This window comes from Typopeltis vanoorti, chromosome 8 (assembly GCF_054136105.1).
Source record: "Typopeltis vanoorti isolate ZY-2024b chromosome 8, IOZ_Tvanoo_1.0, whole genome shotgun sequence".
Classification (NCBI taxonomy): Eukaryota; Metazoa; Arthropoda; class Arachnida; order Uropygi; family Thelyphonidae; genus Typopeltis; species Typopeltis vanoorti.
In genome coordinates this window covers 98,147,151-98,172,961 of record NC_143556.1, presented here as the reverse complement: position 1 = coordinate 98,172,961, position 25,811 = coordinate 98,147,151, and the positions used below count along the sequence as shown (strand labels likewise).

Below are 25,811 nucleotides of genomic sequence, written 5' to 3'. Positions count from 1 at the left end.
AGGATGAAACAAAATGTAGCAAAGAAATTTTAAGCCAGAGGAGGTCAAAAAGGTGAGAGTCTAGATTAAGCATCCCTTGACAAGGAATATCAGACCACACAAAAGCACAAATACCTACCTTATGGCATAAGGAGTCATATAGAGTGTAATTAACATAAAAATTAAAATATTTCAACTGCCATTTAATTGACTATTCTGTTATTATTCTGAATTTTGCTATTTGATCTCTACGCAATCTGTTTACTCTAAATCCTACTTATGTTACTCTTAGCTCTTTATTTCTTTTTTAATTCACTCTAGCATTATTTTGTTGGTATTTTACTTGATAATGATATTCCTTTCCAGTTGAGCTATTGTGATTATTCAAATTTCTTTTTTCTATTTATTTTTTTAAATAGTTTAATGTTCCACTCTTCTGTTCATTCTTTCTTGAATCAATATTTCATTACAAAATGGATAATGTCCACTGTTAATTCTATATCTGATTTTTGTAATTCATTTAGTATGCCATCTATACCTGCTATTTTTCAGTTTTTGCTTTTTTTTTTTTAAGCTCTTTTTGTATTTCACTTTTCTTTATATCCTTGGTATCTATTTCAGTGTTTTTACTCTCCCCCCCCCCTCTGTGTTGTCATGTTTTTATCTATTCATTATAATTCTTTAAAATGTTCTATCCAACATTTTCTTTTCTTTTGGTTATGTTATTTTATTTCCTTCTTTCTCTTTAATAATATCTTCTCTACTTTTCTTCCCTGCTGTTTTTCTTGTTATATTGTATAGTGTTTTGGTATCATTTCTCTTTGCTACAGTTTCTACCTCTTTTAGTACATTTTCTATAAATTCTCTTATTTTTCATTTCCCTTTTCAGCAAAATATACTTATTTAATGAATTAGTTATTTTGTTCTTCTGGTGTTTACACTTTGAAGCACTTTTATGCCTATCGCTTAAAGAGTTTAACTTTTAATCATCTTTTAATTCGTTTTATCCTTTAGTGCAAAGTAAGGTCTCTCAAACTTGACTATTTTCACTTTCTATGTCTAAATCTTCTACCCATCTTGTGAATAATTACAAGATGAGTAAAAGTTCCCTAATTTGGGACTTCAGGGGCAGTTTAATGTAGCCAGCTTGCCTTCCTCTTCTGCATCTCCCTCTAAAATTTAATATTCTGTCAGATATGTATGTGTGCAGGGCTAATTTGCATGTTTTAGTCCTGTTTCGAGACATGCAAAATCCTCCACCTCCATATAAGACTAGCTAACTCACCTTTAAATTATCTATTCAGTTTACTTTATGTCATCAGCTGGATATTTGACATTCTGTGTTATACATTGATTATTGATATTTAAGAGTATCAAAAAGATTGGGGTACTGAATTATATTAAAAAAAAATGAAGCAGAGTGGTACTGAGTCACATGAAGTCTGGTTTATTACTGTAATTAATCATTGTTCATTAACAGAGCCGCTGATGCTTTAAAGTGTCAACTAGTATTTGCATGTGTGCCACTGTCTGTTCTAAGCATTGTAAGACTCGTATGTTTTTATGCTGCCTAACAGCCTAGTCTGGGAAGTCAAATTGTGTGGGGTGTAGGCACTGTTGCAAGGTCATTCTGAATGACATTCTGACAGTCTATTTCTTTTATTTTTTGTTTATTTTATACATATTGTCATTGTTCTCAAATATCTATTTTTTTAGTTATTCTTTTTAGAGTTATCCATTCTGAAAATAATGTTTTTTGGAGAATATTGTTATCAGATTTGCCCTAAATAATAAGAATCACTTGATTTCTACATTCATAGTTACACACAAATCATGAACAAAATTATAAGGAAATGTTATTTAAATAATTAGAATTTTAAACAGTTGTAAATAATTATTTAATAAAATTTTTTTATTGAATATAATAATTTTTTTATATATATTGTGCACTTATATACTAATATTTTATTAGTACAGATAATATTGTAGCACAGTCTTTGGAAAATATTCTTCCTAATGAAGTCATAATGACTGTTGGCAAATCAAAAACTGTGGAATTGTTTCTGAAGGTGAGAATCTTATCCTTAGATTGAGAAAGCATGAAAGAAGCTTAACAAGAATCTCTTTTACTAATGATTTTTGATAGAACTTGGAATGTGTATAGTATGAACTAAGATGGCCCTCTCTAATGTGTTATATATACATATTAATATTATACTAAGGTTATTTTGCTACTCCATTGACCAACAGGTTGATGGACGCTTTTTAGTGCACATTTTGTAATCTCTCCTCGCCTCACTCCAAGAGTATTCATTAAAACTATTGACTTCAGGATGTGATTTAAGTTGTAAAATTCCTTTTTAGAATTGTCTGTCACTAGCAGTGTCATAAGGATTCGTGTGTAGAGGCTTAAGTGCTGTGAGGACATCATGTTGGAGGCTTAATGGATTGTATACAGCACTCAGAAAGGATTAAAACAGAATTTAATTCTTCCTATATTTCGTCTCAGTCACTGGGACATCTTCAGGGATTACAAAAAAACTAATGTAACATATATACAAATACCACACAATACTAAGCCCAACCACGTGGGTGACACTAAAGTCCTATCTAGGAAAAAGTGCCCTCTAAGGGTGGTTGTAGGTGGCCTGGAATGTAAAGTGGGACCTCTGGTGATAAGCATTTGTTAATATTTGTTCTATATTTCTATATAATTCTATGTTTGTTAAGATTTGGTTGATTCCTGAGAGCTGTTGCAGATTCTAAGAATAGTCTCTCTTTTTTGAATTTGCTGTGGTGGAGCATGGTGGTTTTTTCCATGAAATCCTGTGGGTTGTATCCAAGACATGGTCGGCCAGGCCTGACTGACCATAGTCGTGGTTGCAGATGGATGACATGTTCCGCCAGGCGAATAGTAGCTGATCTGCCTGTCTGTCCAAAGTATGCCAGTTAACAGGAACAGGGTACTTTATAGACTCCAGGCACTGAGAGAGAGGAGGGAGCGGATAAGGGTAGCAAGTTTGCGGTGGGGCTTAAATGCTGTGTGTAGGTTGTACTTTTTTAAAATCTTGGCTGTTTTTTCAGATGTGTCATGGATATAGGGTATGATGATGGCATTTCTAAACTCTTTCTGAAGAGAAGACTGGGGAATGGGGGAGGACCCGATTATTTTTTAATACTGTGATCGCTGTAGCCATTGGAGAGGAAAGTGTTGTGTATGTGGTCAAGCTCAGTTGTAAGGGCAGTTCCACTGGAACAAAGATTGTGGGCTCTCTTGGTAAGAGTTTTAATAATGCCATATTGTTGAGTGGTGTGGTGGGAGAGTTTGTGAATGTATCTGCCTGTGTGCATGGGTTTTCTATATACAGTGAAGGAAAGTGTACCATTGGGAAGGTGCAATAACTAAGGTGTCTAGGAAGGGTAAACAATTGTTCTTTTCCTTTTCCATCATAAACTGGATTCTTGGATGTAGGCTGTTGAGGTGACTGAGGAATAAGTCTAATGTGTCTGGGCCATGAGGCCAACTTTCACTCAAAAAAAGCCCTCCGCATATATAACCGCACCAGCTTGGCACTACTGTGGGAGCAAATCGCTGCTACTCATGAGAAACAGCGCCATTAGCTCCTTACAAACAGAACTCTCTGCTGTACTTAACCCTGAACTTTGGTCTATTCTCTCTCTCTGGCATCTCGGAAGCTTCTGCACAGAAAGAATTTAAAAAAATAAAAAATAAACATATCAAAAAATTTAATAACCTGTTTAAAGCCAAGCCGCAACTGCAAATTCAACCGCTTCAGACAGTAGTTAATTTATCATCCAAAAGGCTCAACGACGATGCCATCAATGCCCTAAGCCTCGGCCACAATTTCATGGTCGCTCCGAAAGAAGTGCCAGTGCTTGATGTGATGTTCAATGTCGAATGCGTGATCTGTCGCTTAGTGCCGGAGATAGCAAATGAAATCAGACTTGACGTCGCCAACATCCTTGTCCAGTCTTTGCCTCCAAAAAGTAATTTATCTTCAATCCAACGCACTGCTCTCATGAAATTACGAAAAGAAAAAAGTATCGTCATCACCAGAGCTGGTAAAGGTAATGCCATGGAATACAATCGAAAATTGGAGATTATCCTCTAAGGTCGCTCTACCTACAACCCGCTAGAACATGATCCCACAAAAACACAAGTTAAAAAATGAAAAAACTTACTTTAAAAAGTGTCTTCCTGGCCCCTGGAAATTACGAAAAAAATTCAAATCTTTCTGTTCCCCCCCCCCCCCCCCCCCCTGTGGCCAGTCAGGCCTGGCTGACCATGTCTTGGATACAACCCACAGGATCTCACGGAAAAAAACTACCATGCTCCACCGCAGCAAATTCAAAAAAGAGAGACTGTTCATAGAATCAGCAGTAGCAGCTCTCAGAAATCACCAAATCTTAACAAATATGGTTGCATTAAGCTTCCTAAGATTTGGGAAATGCTTATCACCAGAGGTCCCACTTTACATTCCAGGCCACCTACAACCACCCTTAGAGGGCACTTTTTCCTAGATAGGGCTTTAGTGTCACCCATGTGGTTGGGCTTAGTATTGTGTGTTATTTGTATATATGTTACATTAGTTTTTTTGTAATCCCTGAAGATGTCTTAGTGACTGAAACGAAATATAGGAAGAATTAAATTCTGTTTTAATCCTTTCTGAGTGCTATATACAATCCATTAAGCCTCCAACATAATGTCATAAGGACTAGGAATAGTTTGTTAGGTGGATAGTTAACTATAGTAAAATTTAAACAAAAGTAAACAAAAGATCCACTGTTTTTCATTAAAAAAGCCAAGCGAATAGTAAAACTTCAGTCAACAAACTCAGTTTCAGCAGAAATAAAGTTAGGAATCATCCTTATAGTGATGGTTCTTATCAATGAAAAAGCAGAAGAATTAGAGAAGTACTGTATTGCCATAGTTGGTATTACTGAGACAAAAAAAGGATTAAAACATGATGAAAGATCTGATCTTGTCTGGTGACCTGTGCATTACTGAGGATAGGGAAAGGTGAGTTGAGATCTCTGCTGCAAGTGCAAGACTGTGTTTTGGTAGCTTTGAAATGATCACAATATCCTTACCCCAGTGAAGGATAGTATGGAATCACTGTTTAAGGCTTTGGTCGCAGATGATCTTGAAACTTAAGATATCTGAGCACTACATGGTTTCTCAAAAGAGTAAAAGGAATGGAGTGTACTATTGCCAAAGCTCTGGGTATGATTTGAGAATATATGTGAGAAAAAGGTTCCTGATTGATAAAGATCAAAGAGAGGGAGCCATCCATTATCACATGCAGTGAACTGCCAGAGAAACAGCTCACTATCCATTCAGTTACAGAAGATGGAAGTATAGATTAGAGAATTGCAATTTTCTTAGTAGGCATGGATGCCTGACATGATCCACTCCCTGTAAATACTAAGAGCAACAGCACATGTTTCTCTGAACCTTTCTGTGGCACATATCAGTTGTAGGTGGTGAATGCTAAGGAGGTCAGCTGTGGATCTAGATTGCCAGAATCTATGTTGCTGGTCACTGATTCACTGGTGCCCCCCCCCCCCCTCTAAGAGTGGAGAAATTGACTTTTGATGACTTTCTGTTATTTTGGAGAGGACTGCGATGGTGGTTGATCAGTAGCTGGATAAAAGGACTTATCTCCCTTTTTGAGTGTAGAAGACTAGAAATTATAAAGGACAGGTGTTTGTATGTATTCTAGAGCACAACATTGAGTGCATTTTTTGGGATCAGAAGACTTAGTATTCAAGTTGTTTATTAGTATTCTTTTGTTCTTTTGATGTCTTTTTTTTCCAAAAACCTCACGAGGTATGTGGTGCTTAGTTTTTTGTATAAGATGGAGTTTACCTTGATCATCATCATCTGTGTTAGTTTTAGGGAATAAAATGATGCTTGGAGTGCAACTTTATCTTTGAGTGCTGTAATAGTTGTGGCTGGATGAGAAAAGAGAGGGGTAGAAGTACAACTGAGCAGATGTTGCATCCTGTGGCCTCTTTCTCTAGAACAAGTGGGCTTTTGCACCAATTGCAGCTGTATAGGGCTGAGACTCTGCAGTCATGGTGGGCTTTGTCTCTGGCGTGCATGATAGATTTGGCATAGTGTTTTGGGGGAACCAAGAGGAACAAATTTCATTGATCTCATGAACACCAAAGTTGGATGGCAGCACAATGACAATCCAAAAGATCATATCTGAGGTTAGTGTTGAGATGTACTGGATTGAGGATGATTTCTTTAGATTCCACAATTTTTCTTTCCAGTTCTTCATAGCATCAAAAGATGTTTCTGATTTGTCCCATATGACTAGGTGAGTGATGGAGTTTTCAGTCTGGCCAAAATAAGGCATGTTGCACTTGCACCAAACACGGTAAATGTTGGGATATTTTAAGTTATGTTTTTGTTATTTATGATACAAAATGTGCCTTAGCACATATATTTCCCCAGAAAGCTTCTATATCTGCCACTTTTGAATGAACTTTAGACAACGATACTTGGAAACTTATTGAGATGTGATGATCGACTTACTGAGAGCCTGTGTAGCTCAGTAGAAGCGGCGTTTGCGCTCTACAGCGCTTAAGCACACGAAGAAAGACTTGGTGGTTCACATCTAGTCTCCGACTAGAGGAAATTTTTCTAAGCCTTTTTTCGACCGGTTCCCGAGTTAGTCGATCTCGGGCATGGGCGAACGGGTTTTCATCCCATAAACTCAAGAAAATTGGCTGTCAAACCCACATTATTTTCACACATGAAAAATATTGTGTTATGGTTAGGGACCATGAGATGGTGGCACTTACTAGCCTTCTTCACTGCATACCGATTAATTAGTGATAGCCTTGGGCCAGCTATCTCTGATTGGCTATCAGTGGAGATTGAACTGCTCACTCAGTCTCCAAAATGTTAGATAGGGCTAAAACGGCCTTGCCTACTCCCTATACAGGAAACAAAAAGACATTAGCTGAGCTGAACGACTTACAAGATTCATAATACCAACAAAATCAGATTAATTAAAAAATTTTGATGCTCTAAAGCGAGAACAAGAAAATCATCTAAATCAAAATTTCAACTCTCTCTTGATAAGATCATTGTTAACAAATCCACTGACAACCTTTTTTTAAGATTATTGTTAATAAAGGCTTTAATTTTGTTATGTCCTCAAAATCTGTTCCAAAGATGCTGTTACTGACAAACATTCAAAAGGCTATCTCTTTCCTTCCTACTCAAAAAGCTAATTTACTTTGTATGGAATCCATTCTTTTAATTAATAATGCAAAACCTCCTGCAGACAGTATCTCTCTGTGGAACGTCAAGCAATAAAAAACTATAAGAAAACATATTGATAATAATTCTACTTGCAGATAAAGGTAACTCCATACTCATTCTGGATACTGAGGATTGTAATAACAAAATGTTGCAATTATTACAAACAGATATTTACTCTATTTTTGACAGACACAACGCCTGAACTCCATAACTGCACCAATAACCTTCTGAGAACCACTACATAGTTTCTAGAAATAGATGATTGTCTCTTCGTTGATATCCCTGATTATATGGATTACCAAAAATTCATAAGGAAAATACTCCACTCAAACCCATTGTAGAAGGTATTGATTTTACTACATATAAGCTCTCAAAGTATTTCGTCAAAAATTGTAAATGTTTATTCAGCTCGACTTCCTCTTTTCTCAAGAATTCTGTAGATTTTGTTTCACCTGTCAAAGACTAACATATTCAAAAAGAGGAAATTATGGCTAGTTTTGATGTCATTTCCCTATTTACAAATGAACCTACAGAAGAAGTTCTAACTCTTTAATGGATTAATTATCAAAAAAAATTTTGTCTTTATTAACCGATTACATTAATTCTGGTTATTTTCAGTTTAAAGACACTATTTACAAACAGAACTTTGGCTTAGCCATGGACAGTCAAATCCCTTATCTCCTATACTGCCAAATTTATATTTGGAATCTTTTCAGGAAAAAGTTATCTCTTCATTCCATTGAAACCTAGGTTGCAGAAAAGATATATCTCTCTCTATGTTCACTGGGCATCTACAGATGCCGTAAGGTCACTCCGATGCTCGACGATGTTCCACACCAGGCCTCGCCATGTAGTCCTGTTGTTTGCTTTTCTGGCAGCCTCAACTCTCTGAAGATCAGTCACTCCACACACGCCATCCATCCATCTCGTTGATGGTCTATTCCTGCCTCTTTTTCCAGGAACTGTACCTTCTATTACTGTTCTGAGAAGTCCTCCTTCCATCCTTTTTATGTGTCCAAAATATTTTAACTTTCTTCTGTCAATATCCTTAAGGAGCCTTAAAGTTCTACTAATCTTTTCTAACACCCATTCATTTGTATGCCTTTCGGCATATGATATCCTCAACAGCCTTCTGTAATACCACATCTCAAAAGCAGATATCCATTTCTTATCTGCCTTCTTTAGGTTTCAAGTCTCACATCCCTAAGTCGCTGTTGGAAAAACAACTGCATCTAAAATCCTCAACTTTGTTCCCATGGAGATTGATCCATCATTCCAGATTCTAGACAGATCTCTGACTGCCATCAAGATATAAAATTGACTATGGAGATTGAAGAAAATAGTTCCATCTGCTTCCTAGATGTTAAACTCACCAAGACGCCTGAATCAATTAAAGTCTCTATTTTTAGAAAGCCAACACACACAGACAGATATTTGCATGCGTCCTCCCATCACCATCCAGCGCAAAAGTTGGGTATTATATCAACTCTAGCGAATCATGCAAGATCTGTACTGTCAGATGAAGAAGAACTGAAAAAGGAACTACAACATCTTAAATGGACCTTTAAAAACAATGGCTACTCTCTAAAAAGTATTAACAACCAATTATCCCGACGTCAACGTAACAACGTAGAGACACAGGACGACTCCAAAGGTCATATCGTCTTGCCATATATCAGCACACTATCCAAAAAGCTGAGCAGAATTCTAAAGAAGTTTAACATAAAAACGTGCTTCTCGACTCTGCCAAAAATAATATCACGCTTCAAGAACTATAAACAACCTCACAACCTTCTACAATTCCCAGGTGTATACAAGGTCACTTGTGAATGCGGAAAGCCTTACTATGGGCAGACAGAGAAATCTATCTTACTACGTCTAGAAGAGCATCAGAGAGATATTGCTTATAAGAGAACCAGAGCAACTGCTCTGTCGGGCCATGGCCTGCTTTCAATAAACACGAACAACGAAGGCCATCAACATGAAATAAATTGGACATTGACTTCAAACCTGCACGTCTGCCATGATGAAATAGAGCGCCGCATTGTCGAGTCAAGGGAAATCACCTTAGACCCTTTGCATTTGAATAATAATCTTAGCTATAATTTGGCTGACTCTTTCAACTCTATTATTAGATACTGGAGATCACGTGATTCCACACACGCACAGGTGCACAACAATAGAACATTAACTCGGACTGTAGTTCAAGCTCATAATAACTGTAATTTACAGTCGAATATTATGACTTTGTAATTGTATAGCTTTGGAGTGTGTCAATGTTAATTTAAGTGTCTTTTATTATCTTTTCTATGTTCTTATCGCCTGAAGAAGTCATTCTTGACGAAACATGTTGCGTTTTTGTTTTTTCAAATAAATGTCATTGTGTTATAATTCTCGGGTTTAAGTCAGTTAATTTAGAAAAATGAATATATATATATATACAGGGTGTTCGGGATAAATTTGACATATTTATAATTAATTATATTTTTCCGTAAGTTACATGTATTAACACACACTTCTCTTCATTTAAAAGTTTGGACCCTTCTTCATTCATATACAAGATGTCAGAAAGGATGGATAGCTGGAACCCACCTGAATCATGGAAGAGAATAACTTGTATCATGATGATTCGTGCCCGCCATCAAAATAAGGATATTACGACTGCTGCCCAATGCTCCCTGAATACAGTAAAAACAATCAGGCATGAACTAGAGACTTGCAATGGTGACTACGAGGATGTAGCAAGAAGAAAGATCCCTAGCAGACGATCTGATTGCGTTCGTACAGCAGAATTCCTCGCAAATCTGCAGGAACAGGTGTTGAAGAACCCTGGCATTGGAATTCGGGCTTTGTTCGTGGAGTTGCTAACTGTAGTCAAGCCCTGGATAACAAGGGTAGCCAATGGTAGGCCGTATGTATAGCAGCAGGATTCGGCCCCTTGCCACACCTCTGGGAAAAGTCAAAAATGGTTGTCTGAAAATTTCTACGACTTCACCAGTCCAAATGTTTGGCCTCCAAACTCCCTAGACCTTAACCCCATGGATTATTTTGTATGGGGCGCAGTTGAAAAAGACACCAATCGCACTTCCAGTAATACAAAAGCCCAGTTAATGGATAAAATTAAAACAGTTTTTGCGGCCCTTCCCAGGGAGACTGTAGCATCAGCTTGTTCGAGGTTCCGAAGCAGAATTGAAGCTGTGATCGATGCTAATGGTGGTTATTTTGAGTAAATCTTGTTGATAGTATTGTAATTAACTCTGCCTGTAATGTTTTTTTGTCAATTCATTAAATTTAATAGATACAAAGAAGATTTTCTTTTTCCTTACGAAACTGTCAAATTTATCCCGAACACCCTGTATATATATATATATATATATATATATACAGCTAATGAATAATAATTAATAATGCAGTGTTCCCTCAGTTATACCATTGTGTTGTTTTAGTATATCATCAGCTCTTACTTTTTCAAATCAATCCATTGTTCACTTTCTACCTTGTAATTAACTATCATCACCACTGATGATGGCTTGTAATATTCAGGCTGAAATGTATGGCTTTAAATTAAATATTATTCTTTATTTCCTTATGTTTTTCTTGTTAAAGACACCTCTTATGGCACAAGTATTTCTTAAAGAACACTTTTATGCTTGAACAGTTGACCTAATCAGTTTTTCAAATCAATCATTTTTGTTTATCTCTCAAATATGTGATCTTGATGATCAGATATTTGAGTGATTGCTGTAATTGATTTATTTAACTACATAGAACTAGTTAAAGTGAAAATAGATCACGAACAAGCAGATTCTCTCCTCCTGTTTTGGAGAAGGGGGGGGGGGCGTAATCCTGGTTGAATTAACCACCTGAACAATGTTAGTTAAGCTGCTTATTTTTATAGACTAGTTAATATGCTTATTTATATATTTTACTCAGCTAAGTGTATTTCATTGATTACAAGTTAACTAAAAGAACTTGGTAAAAAAATTTGATAACATTAAGAATGATCACATTTCACAGTACTGTCTGTAATCACCAAATTAAAAACTATTAGTACTAAAATATGTAATTTGTTTTAAAAAAAGAGGCAGTAATCAGGCATGGAAAGCCAATTTTTATAATTGAAGAAAAGTTGTTCTTTGGTCTACAGACTGTCACAGAGCATAGGAATTATGTGAACTCATCATGTTATTCTAATTTCCTTTTTTTTTATTTTTAGATGAAATTCAGTTTATCAGAGATTATAACATTTTTAGCCAAAAAATATAAATTAAAATAGTTAAAATGAAAATCATATATTAAGTTAAGATCCTGGTCTTCCATCCATTCCATCAGCTTTTCACCGTTTACTATCATTTTGATTATAACCCCATAAATTGTGATGACTATTCAAATCTCCCAGTATAACACATGGATGTTGTAGATTGGTTAGAGAGGGTGGATCAGACCAAGTGGCATTCTGGGATTTATAGATGTTCATAATTATAGTGTCAGCTATTTGGATAGTTGCTGAGAATATGCTGTTTTTGTTATTTATTGTCATGAGTTTATAGCAATCAGTATCTTCTTTTACGTAGGTTGCAATTCCATATTTAGGATGATTAACTGAAGCAATTAATTTGAATCCTTGAATTTTTTCCTTAGACTGCAATTGTTCAGCATTTTCAGTGTGGATTTCTTGAATAGCTAGAACATCCACTGAGTGGGTTGATAGCATTTTAGACAGAAATTCACTTTTTGCTCTACTCAAACCTTCAGTTTTGAGTTGGCATATCTGAACTGAGCATCCTATTTGCCTGGTAGAATGAAATAAATCTTTCTTGCTTTTTTTGGCTGGGAGCCCTAGAGGGGAATTGTGGCACCATCTTCACTGTAGACTATTTGTCATTACCCAGGGTGCATTATGTAGAGGCAGTCTACATTACACCCCAAAAATGAAAATAGAGGAAGTGTTTTATCTTGAAATGGTATACTTACCTTTATTCTGAAACACATCTTAAAAAAAAAATAATGAAAGTAAAAATTATTTTAATAACGTTTGTGTCTGCTCATCAGGAACTAAGTACTTGATGTGATATTTGTGTTCAGCATCAAGTATTTATCATCTTTAATTGTAGGAGGGTTTTAATTTGAGTCATATGTGCATCAAAATGTTGATTCACAGTAAATCATGCATGGTGTGTTTGAGATATCAGCCAGATATAGCTGAAAAGCTAGCCTCAATTGTGGTTGCATGTTTATCAAAATTTTGAAATCCATGCCAGCCAGTCTATTCATCATGGATACTTATCAGTTCCTGCATATCCTAATTTTGCAATTGCTTCTCATTTTTCTTGTCACTTACTGGCATTAGTAATGGCTGCAATTATTACTGATGCCCACTAGTAGAGAGAGGGGGGAGGGGTCTTCTTCTTTTCAGCCATTTTCTGTCCACTGCTGGACGAAGGCCTCCTCCAGTTCTTTCCGCCTTTCTCTGTTCTTGGCAATGGTTGACTAATTTTCCCCAAACTTATGTCCAAATTAGTGTTTATTTAGCTAAGCATACAAAAGGCTACTATACAAATGACTGAGTGTCACAAATTACTGCATGGCCCTTCAGAGTATGATTTAAAATTAGAAATTTAAATATAAGATATAAATTCTTGATTGTTGATAGAGTTTTTTATTTATATGAATATGTGATTTTTATAGGCTGCAGCTAAGAAGAGAAAATTTCAAGTAATTGTTGCTGAAGGAGCTCCCTCTTATCAAGTAAGCTGCATACAGATACTATAATCTTTTAAGTAACTGATGTACCTGCACTCCCAAAAGGCTCTATACAATTATGAGAGTTATCAAACTCCTGTAGGCTGGGATATATAGATATTAGTGGATACCATCAGCTTTGACTTCAGCAGAACTAAAGAAACATTCCTGCTAATGTCTCATAGTATTAATGGTGTTCTGAAAGACTCATGTTAGAGGCTTAATGGAGTGAAACAGGATTTAAAATGTTGAATTCTTCAGATATTTTGTCGCTGTCACTGAGACATCATCAGGGAGTACAATATGAGACTTGTAACGGACAAAGGCAATTCAAAACTAAATTTGTAGGGTGTAGGTGTCTACCAGCAGGTGCCCACAGAGGCTGTGCCCCTATGAGGGGCACAGCCTCTGTGGGCACCTGCTGGTAGCATAGGATGTAAACTGGGATCTCAAAGTATTAGTGTTTTCCATATTTTAGGAAGTTTAATGCAACCATATTTATTTAAATTAGGCTGATTTTTGAAAGCAATGGCAGGTTCCAGAAATAGTCTTTCTCTTCTAATGTGATGGAGCATGGTAGTCTTTTTCCAATCTTTTTCTTGCTCCATTGCAGTAAATTTAGAAGAGAAAGACTGTTTTTGGAGTCTTCAGCTGCTTTCAAAAATCAGCCTAATTCAAATGAATATGGTTATATTAAACTTCCCAAAATATGGGAAACACTAATACTTCAAAATCATAGTTTACATCCTAGGCTGCCAACAGGTGCTCATAGAAGGTGCCTACTCATAGTTAGGACTCTAATAGTCTTTTGTTAATGATGTGTTTCTCTTAGTTTTGTATTGTGTGTGTGTGTGTGTGTGTGTGTGTGTGTGTGTGTGTGTGTGTGTGTGTGTGTGTGTGTGTGTGTGTGTGTTACAGGTCTCATGTTGTACTCCCTGACGATGTCTCGGTAAGTGAGATGAAATATTGGAAGAATTAAATAACCTTTTAAATTCTTTTTTAGTGCTTTTTTTTACACCATTAAGCCTCTATCGTGAGTTTCTCCCAGCACTTAAACTTTAACATGTGTTCTGAAAGACATTTGCCATTCTAGATCTTCCATATAATAAACTAATTCTTTGATACTTCACTGTAGCGAGAAGTGATTACATATACAGAATTGTAGGCTGAATAGTCGTAATTCTCTAGATAATTCCAGTTATCCAGATAACTAGCAACTAACTAACTAAGGCATTTGAACCAGTGTCCATTCTCATGATGTACCCTGTTATTAAGTATTCATATGGATACTGAATGAATAAGGATGGGTTGGCATTTAGCAACTCCAATAAAATTATTGGCTAAGTTGTTAAATGCTGTTGACTTAAACACACAGATATGATCAAATGTGATCAATCAATCACTTAGTTAAAAGGCCATTGCTGTTTTTGATCGATCGATCTCATCTTAGTTATTATTTAAAAGTTAGCTATTAGATACAACTTTCTACTCAACAGAATTGTAGCACATACTATCAACATAAGAAGTGTTACTCTAAACGATGTGGAGCTGGCTAGCAGAGTAAGCTGAAAAATTCCATATCAACACAATTGGTGTTAGTCACTAAGAAGATTGAAAGAAGGTGAACCTTCTAAATAATAACTAAGATGTTATATTCAAGCAATAGTGATCAGGAAAAAGGAAGGGGGAAAATAAAGTATTCAGCATGAACATTTTCCTAAATAAAGTATAAAGTATTCAATAATATGACATGAGTTCATGTCATATTATTCATATTATTTGACTGGCAGACAGTTTCAAGTAGAGTGATATGGGCTTACATTAAAATGAGAAATTGGACATCATTTGTGCTTGTGGTCCCACACAGTGTACTAAACGTAATGAAATAAAGGAGTTTTTTTAAGTCATTAGAAGTAAAGCTGATATAACAAAAAAAGAAAAAAAGTTGGTTCTTGTTGAAGGTGCAAACAGCAGAGTAGAAAATGAATACCAGGTGTATACAATTAACTCTCACTAAAGCAAACTCACTCCCTATAGCAGAGTATTGAAAATTCCTGACTAAATCATCATATGCACAATATTATTATAAAGCAAATGACAAACTATTCATGTAGTCATAAATTTGCTATAGTGAGAGTTAATGTCAGATATTTTTTTGGGGGGAAAAAATAGGGAATCTAATAATCATAAGCACACCTGCTGGATTTCTGTTCAGTATGTAGTAGTCAGACTCCGATTCTTTTTAAAACAGGTTAAAAAAAATCAATTAGGCAGATTTCAAAGGTTAACCATAAGCCCAAATATACAAATATTATTGCAGAAAAAGTCAAAGAGTTCAAAAACAAGAAACAGACCTTAGAGATTCGGTGCTAGAATTGGAAGTAAACATTTATTGATTCTGTTAGAAAAGGTTAGAAAAATCAGAACTTCATGACATATTCAAGATGTTAAAGTTTTAAAGTAAGGAATTTTGGAAAATAATTCATATAAAAAAGTTCTTAAGATCACTCATCAGGTTCTGTGAAGTCAACAAAATGTTCTTGTCATTTAAAATGACAAGAACATTTCTAGTCATTCATCAAAAAAAATTTAAATTGAGGAGAGTGCTGATAAAGGTAAAAATTGAAAATAAGTATATTTTGAATGTCTGAAATAAATATTTAATTTTATTTAAATCAAGGGGATATTTAATCCTACATTGCTTCAAAGCCGAATAAGAAACTCTAAAATAAAAATCAAGGAGTTTATCCACCTTTACTGCGAGTTGCCCAGTATTGTACCACCAGGTGTTTGCTTACGCTAGGACTCGCCGAACTTTTATAGTTTGCTATATTCGGCATAAAACTCCTTGATTTCTATATTAGAGTTTCTTATTCGGCTTTGAAGCAATGTGGGATTAAATATCCCCTTAATTTAAATAATTTTTACATCGCTGAAGTGAAGCCTTTTGGCTCTTTATTTCATTAATTTATTTGTGCACCTTTTTGACAACTCATACTGTAAAGTATTAAAGCTATTATCACTACAATCTTGGTATTATTTGGTCTACCTACTCACTGATGAGACCTCAATAAAGGTTGAAACCGGTCTGGGTTGTGACTTGTCTCCCTTAATGTAAAACAACATACATCTCCTAGGGGATGTGTTTTACATTAGGGCTAATACTAAGAATAATGATCGTAGCTTTATCCACCTTTACTGCGAGTTGCCCGGTATTATACCACCAGGTGTTTGCTTACACTTGGACTCGCAGAACTTTTATAGTTTGCTATATTCGGCGTGAAACTCCTATCTTAGAGTTTCTTATTTGGCTTTGAAGCAATGTGGGATTAAATATCCCCTTAATTTAAATAATTTTTACATAGTTGAAGTAAAAATTATTTAAATTAAGCTTTTGGCTCTTTATTTCATTAACTTAATTTTATTATTATTTATTTTAATGAGATAAATCACAGAATTGTGGTTGAAAATGCTCAAAAGAAATACATATCAATACTGAAGTAAGGAAAGAGATACAAAATGAAAAAAAGATCATTAGAAAGGTGGAAAAGCAGTCAAAATAATGATATTTGACCAGAAATGCTGAAATATAGAGGAATGCTTCACATTGGCTGCATTGCATAATTCAGAAGGCTTGGTCTGAAAGTCAAATTTCAGGTGGGAGTACAAATCTCATAGTTCCTATCTATTTAAAGGAAAATGGAAAAAAAAATACAACTGACAATTAAACAGTTAAAATGGATGTATGAATTAAATATAGGAACAGACAATAGAATAAGTAAAGCTGTCAGTATACAAGACTAGTTCTGAAGAAAATTAGAAAAATGGACCAATGACAGCTGAAGCATTTCAAAAATGAAGATATTAGAAAGAAAGTTGACATTATTAGCAAGATTTATTCTACCAGAAACTTGAGTTTTTCACCTTATGTTCGAGCAAATCAGTCATAATTAACAGACAGAAACATTATTAGTAGGTAGTAGATGGTGCACTGCATCAAGTGTACTGTACTGTATGTATGGTGGCTAATGCACTGCATAGATGGAGGATAAAGTAGTGTAGATAGTGGGTTATACCATGTAGAATGGCCTCCCATTATGAGTCTTTGGACCCCATGGAGGTGTCACATAATAATAATGATAATTACCACTCAGTTTCCCTGCTAAGTGACGCAGGCATGATTCAGCATACTTGAGAAGAAGAAACTAAGAAAAATTGTGGAAAGAAACTAAGCTTCAAGGATATAGGTTTAGTCTCAGTTTTTACATTAAGTTTTGTAGGTAGTGAACATACATATATGATAAAATGGCAAGAGAAAAGTCCCTTAGTACATTTGTTAGCTCAATGAGACATTATAGAGAACAATATATATATATATATATATATATATATATATATATATATATATATGAGTAGTATATTGCTCTCTTAAAGCTGAGTAAGAATTGAAGGATGTGTAGGATGTTGGTTTGATGTAAAAACCAGTATAAGACAAGAATGTCTACTATTTGTTATCTCTATGGATCATATTATAAAGGGAAGTGGTATTAAGCATGATATCAATTTGGAGAAATTCAGCTCAGCCTTTATGTTATGCAGATGGTGTTATAATCTGACACTTTAACTTCAATAACTGCATTATTGAATTTGGTGTGAAAAACACCAATAAAGGCAAGAACATGGAGAACGAGTTAAGAACTTAGATAACAAATAAAGCATTCAAGACTATTTTGGTACTATATTTTAGTTGATGACAATTTAAATATAGAAATAGATAAGCAAAGCCACTGATAATATATACAAGACTAGCTTTGAGGAAGATTACAGAAGTGAATAGATTGCATCAATTGAAATGAAATCATATGAATATAAATTGACATCATTAGCATGATGTGGTCACATAAGCAGAATGGGAGAGGTAAGGTTTGCAAAATTGGTGTTTGAGTCATAGGAATATACCAGGATTTAGATGGAGTGTGGCAGTTAGTAGCACTTCTGAAGACTGAAATTTCAGATTGGACAGTGTTTGGAGATCTTGTATGCATTTTAGTCAGATAAAATACAAACCTGACAAATAGCAGATTATTGATTGGAACTTAGTAATAATGTGAACCCATTTATTTAGTATTGTCATTTTATTCTGTATGTCCACTTTGAGGATACATATCAGGAACTGATGTGATGAAATCCTCATTATCCCACAGCTGAGTCTAACTAGTTTCCATGTATGGTACTTAATGCTGGCCTAGGACCTGCCAGCTAATCATTTTTCAAATGCAGTGCAGTTGTCCCTCTGAAGAACGTTGGATACCAACATGAAATATTAGTGTAATTTTTTTTAATAATTAAAATAGTTTATTTCAAGTTACTTTTTTTAACGTGTTAAAAGTCCAGTAGAAAACATGCAGTTTATTATTAGAACAAACAAATAAATATAGAAAAGAGGATTCACAAATTTTGCAGTAAAATAAATAAAATAAAAAATTTAAAAAAATTAATTAGGTACAACTTTTACATTATGTAGTAACAAGCATTTTTTTAGCTCACCTTGTAAATTTTTTATTTAAGTATAAAATTATATATCTAGAAAATATGTTGTTGCAATAACTAAAAATACTTTTTTTTTATAAATATATAGATTAGCTATGAATGCATTTACTATAATGTAATCGTTGTTACACTGATTTACCATTACCTTTTGGAAAGGTGCAATAAGTACTTTATATTCCATCAAAATCCACTATCCTTAATTTGATGACTTACATTTATTGTTTCTTCTAAACTTATTAATAGCATATAAAAATATGTTATTTATGAGATTGTCCACGTGGTTAGCCTACTGACTGTGCGCTTCGCAACATATGCCTGGGGAAGGAGTGTCCTAGGTTCAATTCCCGTCGACGATGTGAGGAACTTAAGGATCTTCCTCAGCCATAGCCAAGTTAGCTGGTCTTGGGCATGGACAGTAGGGTTTTTTCCTCAGTTTATCCTGGGGTTTTTCATCTTGCAAAGCAGGCAAGCTGGCCTTGAGAACTCAACACTATGGACATAGGATACACTGGGGCGTATGGCTGACCACCTTATCCTGTGAACGGTTTGAGGTCCGATGATTAATAAATCCTTGACACCACAAGGTAAAAGAGGGTAAAAGGAAGATGAGATGAGATTTCTGGTAATTAACATTAGCATAACAAAAATCCAGTTTCATTCTGCAATAAGGAAGCTCAACTTGGTGGATCAGCATAACCTCCATTTTTATTTATTCATGTCTGTTTTGAAGATACTTGAATCTGGAAACAAGAACATATTTCTCATTTTGAAATTGATTAATATTCATCCTTGCTTGACATGAATGTATCACTTATATAGCATCTAAAGTATTAGATTTTTCTTTTGAATAATTGCACTGGCTGTACAAATTATCCCTGCTTTAAAATAATCCACATCGGAATGATGTTTTTAAAATTCTCTTACATATCTACGATTTTTTTTCTTTTCTGTGCGTAAACATTCACAGGTACTTACTTTTTGCTACATGCTTTTCATTGCTCATCTATATTAGCATTTACAATTCCACCATTTCTTCTAAATATTTTTCTTCCAAAATGTATGCATTTTACAGAGTATTATTTCTTATCAGAACAACTTACTTTCTGCTACATGCTTTTCATTGCTCATCTATATTGACATTTACTATTCCACCATTTCTTCTAAATATTTTTCTTTCAAAATGTATGCATTTTACAGGGTATTATTTCTTATAAGCACATGCATTAACTAGCCATTGTCATATAGTTCAAATAGAAAGGAAAATAGTTCAAAATATTTGAACTATTTTCCTTTCTGTTTATCCCATTCATGTGTATTTCGAGTTTCTGTGTTCCATCCATAATGATGATGACTGTTTGGTTAGAAACACTTGGGTTCAAATTCCATCTAGGATGCAGAGAATCTTTATAAAGACTTTTCAACTGAAGGGCATTAGCTAATCTTGCAAGAAATGATAAAATTTTCATACCAGAAGTTGGGTTTCTATCTCCGCTGACAAATCAGTCAGAAACTTGCACTTGACAGGTGTACAAACTAAGCAAATGAGATCAATTGCCTTTATCATAGCATTCATGCATTCATTAGGTTTCAATGAAGCAAAGTTAGTTGGCCATGGCAGGCCATTGAGCCTTAGTGCCATTTAACTAAAAAAATGTGGGGGGATGAGAACATTCAGACCACCTTAGCTGCAAGCTAGATTATATGTTGCTGTAAATGGTCGTAAATTATCTGATCTGCTTGGCTGAGTGGTTAACAAATCCATGAACGTGAATGTTAATGAATACTTAATTTGATAAGTTTACTATCTGCAGTATAATTCACCAGGAAAAAAATATTTGAATTTGAAAAACTTACAGTAACAGATTACCTGAAACATAAACTACCATAAATAGAATTGTCAGTAAACTGATGGTCACATCATGCTGAGATTGCAGTTGGTGCATTGTTGAGCTGCAAAGGGATCACAGGTCACATAGTAGCACTCAACAGGATAAAAGGCTGCAGTAAGTGAATTGTGTTTGAAGGAATCTTTTTTGTGAAGGAATAAATTTGCAAACTTGGATGTCCTGTAATGTCTTGAACACATTATCTAGATCATTTCATTTAGGAAAAAAATCTTGAAAAGCTTGAAGAAGGCTGCAGAATTACTGATATTGCCAGAGAGTTTGGAATCTTTCATAGCATTGTATACAGTCAATAAATTTATGTTAACATTTGACTGTAGTCATGAAAATCTTTTCATATACAGGTAAAAATGCAGTTCATCCTTAGCTTTTGGACACCAGTTTATGTTTTTTTCATGTGAATCCATTCCAAGCATTCTCGATTCCAGATTATGTGTGCTGTTGTTTCTGTGACTTCAGCGTAACAGAAACTGTTGTCATCGATATGAAGGCAACTTTAAGTTCTACTGCTTTAGAACATTGGTAATTTTTGTAAGATAAGATAAAGAAATTTTATCCATGACATTTTTTATGTAAGGTAAAGAAACTGCTTGTGGTCTGTGTTTTCTTGTATATATAATGAAATATTTAATGGGTTTGATAAAATGTTATTGATGGTCATAAGATTATAGTTATTCTTTAGGAGTACATTCCTCAGGTTTCCTTTTGTTGTCACTTGATATGAGAAACCAACCAGAGAACACATGCAATTAATATCCTTAAGTTGTACTGTAATTCCAGCTAAAAAGCTGGAATTACAGTACAACTAAGAACAAACAAGCCGTATCTGCACCCTGCAACTTTTTCTTTTTCCAGCACTCAAGTTAGTACTGAAGGGAAGATTTAATCACAGTTCAAAGAGAAAATACAGGCAAAATTCAAAACACATGACTTATGCATATATTTTTATGAGGATAACTTGAATGCTAGATTTGTTGTATTAAGTCATAAATTAACTATTTCTCAGGAAAGAGATGAAATAACAAACAAATACTATTATTTTACAGTAAAAAATATAATCAAGGAATGTTTTGAGTACGCTTATGTACTTTGCTCCAAATAATTTTTATTTATCTATTTTTCATTATATTAGGGCCAGCAGCTTTCTGAATGCCTTTCACAAGCTGGAATAGAAACAACAGTTATACCTGATTCTGCAATATTTGCAGTGATGTCCCATGCAAATAAAGTGATCATTGGAACTCACACCGTATTAGCAGATGGAGGGTATGTTTTTCATTCTTCATTTTATATTAATATTCAGATATGATAATTTCTCACACATATGATGTGGAATTTCCATCAAATGTCCTGAAAACTGCATATCACTTTTACATTCCTCACCTGTTATTACTAATCCATCAAAAAATTCTTCTTAATTAAAAATTACGAAGGTTTTTGATTTTCATAGTTATAAAAAGTTCTTGATTATTCTTGTTTGAAAGACCATGAGTTCCACATAGAAGGTGTTGCAAAAGTTGCACACCAAAGCATTGATAAAAATAAATCAGTAATGATTATTCAGTGCTCCATCTTCTCAATCCTTTGTTCATTTTGGAACTATCCAGTACCTAAAAAAGAATCAAAATACTACTGTAATTTTATATTACTATGATACATAAATTTTGCATTGCCCTGTAGCTCCTGCACAATATGACTGCAAGACCATCATGACAATTGCTATTTTTTTTGGAAAAACATAAATTACAATTATGTTTTGTCTAGGATGTGGAAACCTTTATAAGAGTTTTTCCAGTGAAGGTGAGTTAGCTGGTTTCATGTAGAGATGTCAAAAATTTCTCCTGGAAACTCAGGGTTTTTCATTCTATAAAACAGGTAAACTCTCCAGAGAGGATGAGTCGGCAACACACATGCATACATACATGTCACTACACGTTCAAACATGTTGTGAAAAACATGACAAAAGATTGCAAAACATTTACGTGTGTACATAGGTAGGTGTGTAAACCAGTGGCCTTGTGTTTCATTGTTATGTGGTATTCTGCATTTATTATAAAAAATTATCACTGCTACTACATTATTTGATTAATACTTGAATTAAATTCAACTTACTTTATTGTGACCTTCACATGAATGTAATCTTCTGGAGTATGCACAAATACATTCTAAATTACACTGTTGTGATAAATTACAATTACTAAACTGTTATAATAAATTACAGAATGAGTGGCCTGATCTTTGTTGAGGAAAAATAATAATAATAAAAAATTAAAACTAAAATCAGATTTAATCAACTTGTTAGATACTAAATCATGTTACTTTCAGTGATGGCTGGAAAGCTTTTGGGATGGCACAGAATGCTGTTTTGTTGAAGAATGCAATTTGCAGGAGGGAAGGGGGGGGGTGGCTACATTATAGATGTGAAGCTAGTTAGTATTCTGGGGTCCTAGACTCCTGATATCTGTAGGTGATTTGAGCACTGTAGTAAAATCAAATAAACAGAAAAGCTAGTGGCCTAGAATCCTATTTAAAGATTGGCTTAATTGGCTATTTGTGCGCTGAAACAGCATGTTACATAAGGATGTTCAGAGATGCCCGTGTGAGGTTTGTAAGTGTTAGAAATGGGTTTTTCAAATTTTAGAATGCTTTACCCCAATTTTTTTGTTAGGTTCAGTTGATTGATTAGGTCAATAAGTGTAGGGAAACAAGTGCATTTCTGGCCATTTCTTTGGAACTTGTCCAAAGATCTCGTTTATCATAATTAATAAATATGATGTGTCATTTATTTCCTATCTTCTAATAGGTATTGCGATGTCGTGTCTCCATTGCAGGTGCATTTAAGAATTTCATGGGAGTAAAAATATGTAAGGAGCATCTATGGCCTTATTGTATTCTATTTTCCCTTAGCAGGGGTATATTTTTCCAAAAATTTGTAGGCTTTGTTTTTTATAACTATTAGTTATGAATGTGCCATTAATTAACATTTTATTTTTAGTTCATGTTCATTCAAGTAAACAGTTAGAGCTGTATTTTTAATACTGCTAATGAGACCTAGTTTATGTGTTGGGTAGGAATCTTTCTATATATATATGACTGTATTTTATTGCCCTGCATGCTGGTTTTTGATATTTGGTAAAATTGAAAACATCATTATCAACAGCTTTCGTCAGTCCACTGCTGGAAGAATGCCTCTCTACCATTAAATGTCCATAACATCTTTTTATCTCATCATCCTATCTTAACACTGATTTACCTGGTTTCCAATAACCAGTTCTTGGTGCCCATCTGTTTTCAGATATTCTCATTACATATCCTGCCCAATGCCATTTGCTGCCTTTTACTACTGATACAATGTCTATCTTATTTGTTTGCTTTCTTTATCCAATTATTATTCTTTTTATCTAACTGTGTTATCTTCAAAATGGCTCTTTCCATGTGTCATTGTGTTGTTTTCAGTTTCTCTACCGTTTTTTGTTAGGCTCCAGGTTTTATTACCATAGGTCTCTTGAAGTAAATACTAGTCATGGAAATTTTTTTCTAAGCAGCTTGGTAAATTGCATTTAAATATTATCTCTATAATGGTTAAAAACTTTCCATCCTCTTGTTATGCTAATTCAGGATATCTGAGCCAAAGTTTGGGTTTTAGAAGAGCAGAATCTAGAATATACTCCAAAGCTTTCATATAAAAGTTAGAATTAGGAGTGTACAGAGGAGAGAATGTCAGGCCTATAGATATAACTTCTTTTTGTAAGTTAAATTTGTCATGTGAATTAATCAAAATAATGTAAACATGGCAAAATGAACTGATAAAACATAGTAAAAAAAAAGGGATTGAGTAGACATTTGTTCATATAAAAAAAGAATTGCCAGGATTGAAATATTTCTAAATAAGGCAGATATGTCAAAACAGACTAACATATTGTCATTGCTGAGGTTTTAAATTTTTTTCTATGAAGTGTTTGTTTTTTATGTAGAAAAATTTACAAATCTTCTAACATATTAAAAGCTACCACTAATTTTTAGGCTAAATAGTAATTGGACTGTCTGTTCCTTTGACCATCAACTGAAATGACTTGTTATTTTTTTATAAATTTTAAGAAGACTGCAAGTTTGGAGAGAATGGGAATATTATTATTATGATTACTAATTCATGTAGATAAACCTATGTTCATACATAACTGTCAGATTTTAAGAAAAACAATGTATACTAGAATAATAATTAAAAACTTTAATACTTCCTATATTTTGGTAATGTTACATTACTATCTTCAGGGATCATAAAATAATGATATGTGCATGCAGGCACTAACATTAAGTAAATATGGTTGAAGAAAACAACTGAAGTCAGTCTTAAAAGCCCTTAGTGGGCTAAATTGGGTTGTCTTAGCTGTTGTTAACTTAGAATGCAAGCTTCCCATGTTTTGGGCAGTCTCATGCATCCAAATTTGTTGAGGTTTGGGGAGTTTTTTAGAGCTGAGGCTGATTCCAGGAATAATCTCTCATATTTATACTTGCTACGGTGAAGTCAAGTGGATTTCTTCCAGAGTATTTTGTGGCAGGTGTCCAAATCATAGTCAGCAAGTCCTGAGTGGCTGTATTGGTGGAACCGGATATAGTCCTTATGTTCAGATATCCTGATATTAGCTGCCCTGCCTGTTTGGCCATAGTAGGACAATTTGCAACTACAAGGGACCTGGTATACTCCAGGTAGGTTTAGGGGAAATGGCAGGTCTTTGGTGGAGTGGATGAGAGATGCCAATTTTTTATATGGTTTGTAACAAGTTGTCAGGTCATATTTTTTTAGGATTTTTGTTAGCTTTTCAGAAGTACCCTAAATATAAGGAATGGTGATAGATTTAGAGTAATCTCTGTTATGAAGGGGGTGGGGGGTTGTGGTTAATTGGGTTTAATATTTTTTGGATTTTTTTGGGTTGTAACCATTGGCTACAAAGGTGTTAAGAATATGGTTAAGTTCAGTAGTCAGAGCATTGTTATCTGACCTGATTAATTTTGCTCTGTTATATAGGGTTTTTATAATCCCATATTGTTGCGGGTGGGGTGATTGCTGGGTCAGTCATGCCTGGCTGACCATATCTTGGATACAACCCACAGGATCTCATTGAAAAAAAACTACCATGCTCCACCACAGCAAATTCAAAAGAAAAAGGCTATTCTTAGAATCAGCAGCAGCTCTTGAGAATCAACCAAATCTTAACAAATATGGTTGCGTTAAGCTTCCTAAGATTTGGGAAACGCTTATCACCAGAGGTCCCACTTTACATTCTAGGCCACACTAGTCACCTGTAAAGTGGGACCAGGTCACCCACGTGGCTGGG

At 34.6% G+C, this 25,811-nt stretch overlaps 1 protein-coding gene across 2 annotated transcripts in view; it reads left to right on the top strand.

Annotated features, from left to right (window-relative positions):
• eIF2Bbeta (eukaryotic translation initiation factor 2B subunit beta) overlaps positions 1 to 25,811 on the top strand; it is a 280,714-nt gene that overhangs the window by 166,031 nt on the left and 88,872 nt on the right. For both annotated transcript variants that reach the window (XM_090396840.1, XM_090396841.1), the window contains exons 7-9: positions 1,952 to 2,048; positions 12,968 to 13,027; positions 21,608 to 21,741. In XM_090396840.1, coding sequence (XP_090252966.1) covers positions 1,952 to 2,048; positions 12,968 to 13,027; positions 21,608 to 21,741 — 291 coding nt within the window. The remainder of the gene's footprint in view (positions 1 to 1,951; positions 2,049 to 12,967; positions 13,028 to 21,607; positions 21,742 to 25,811) is intronic.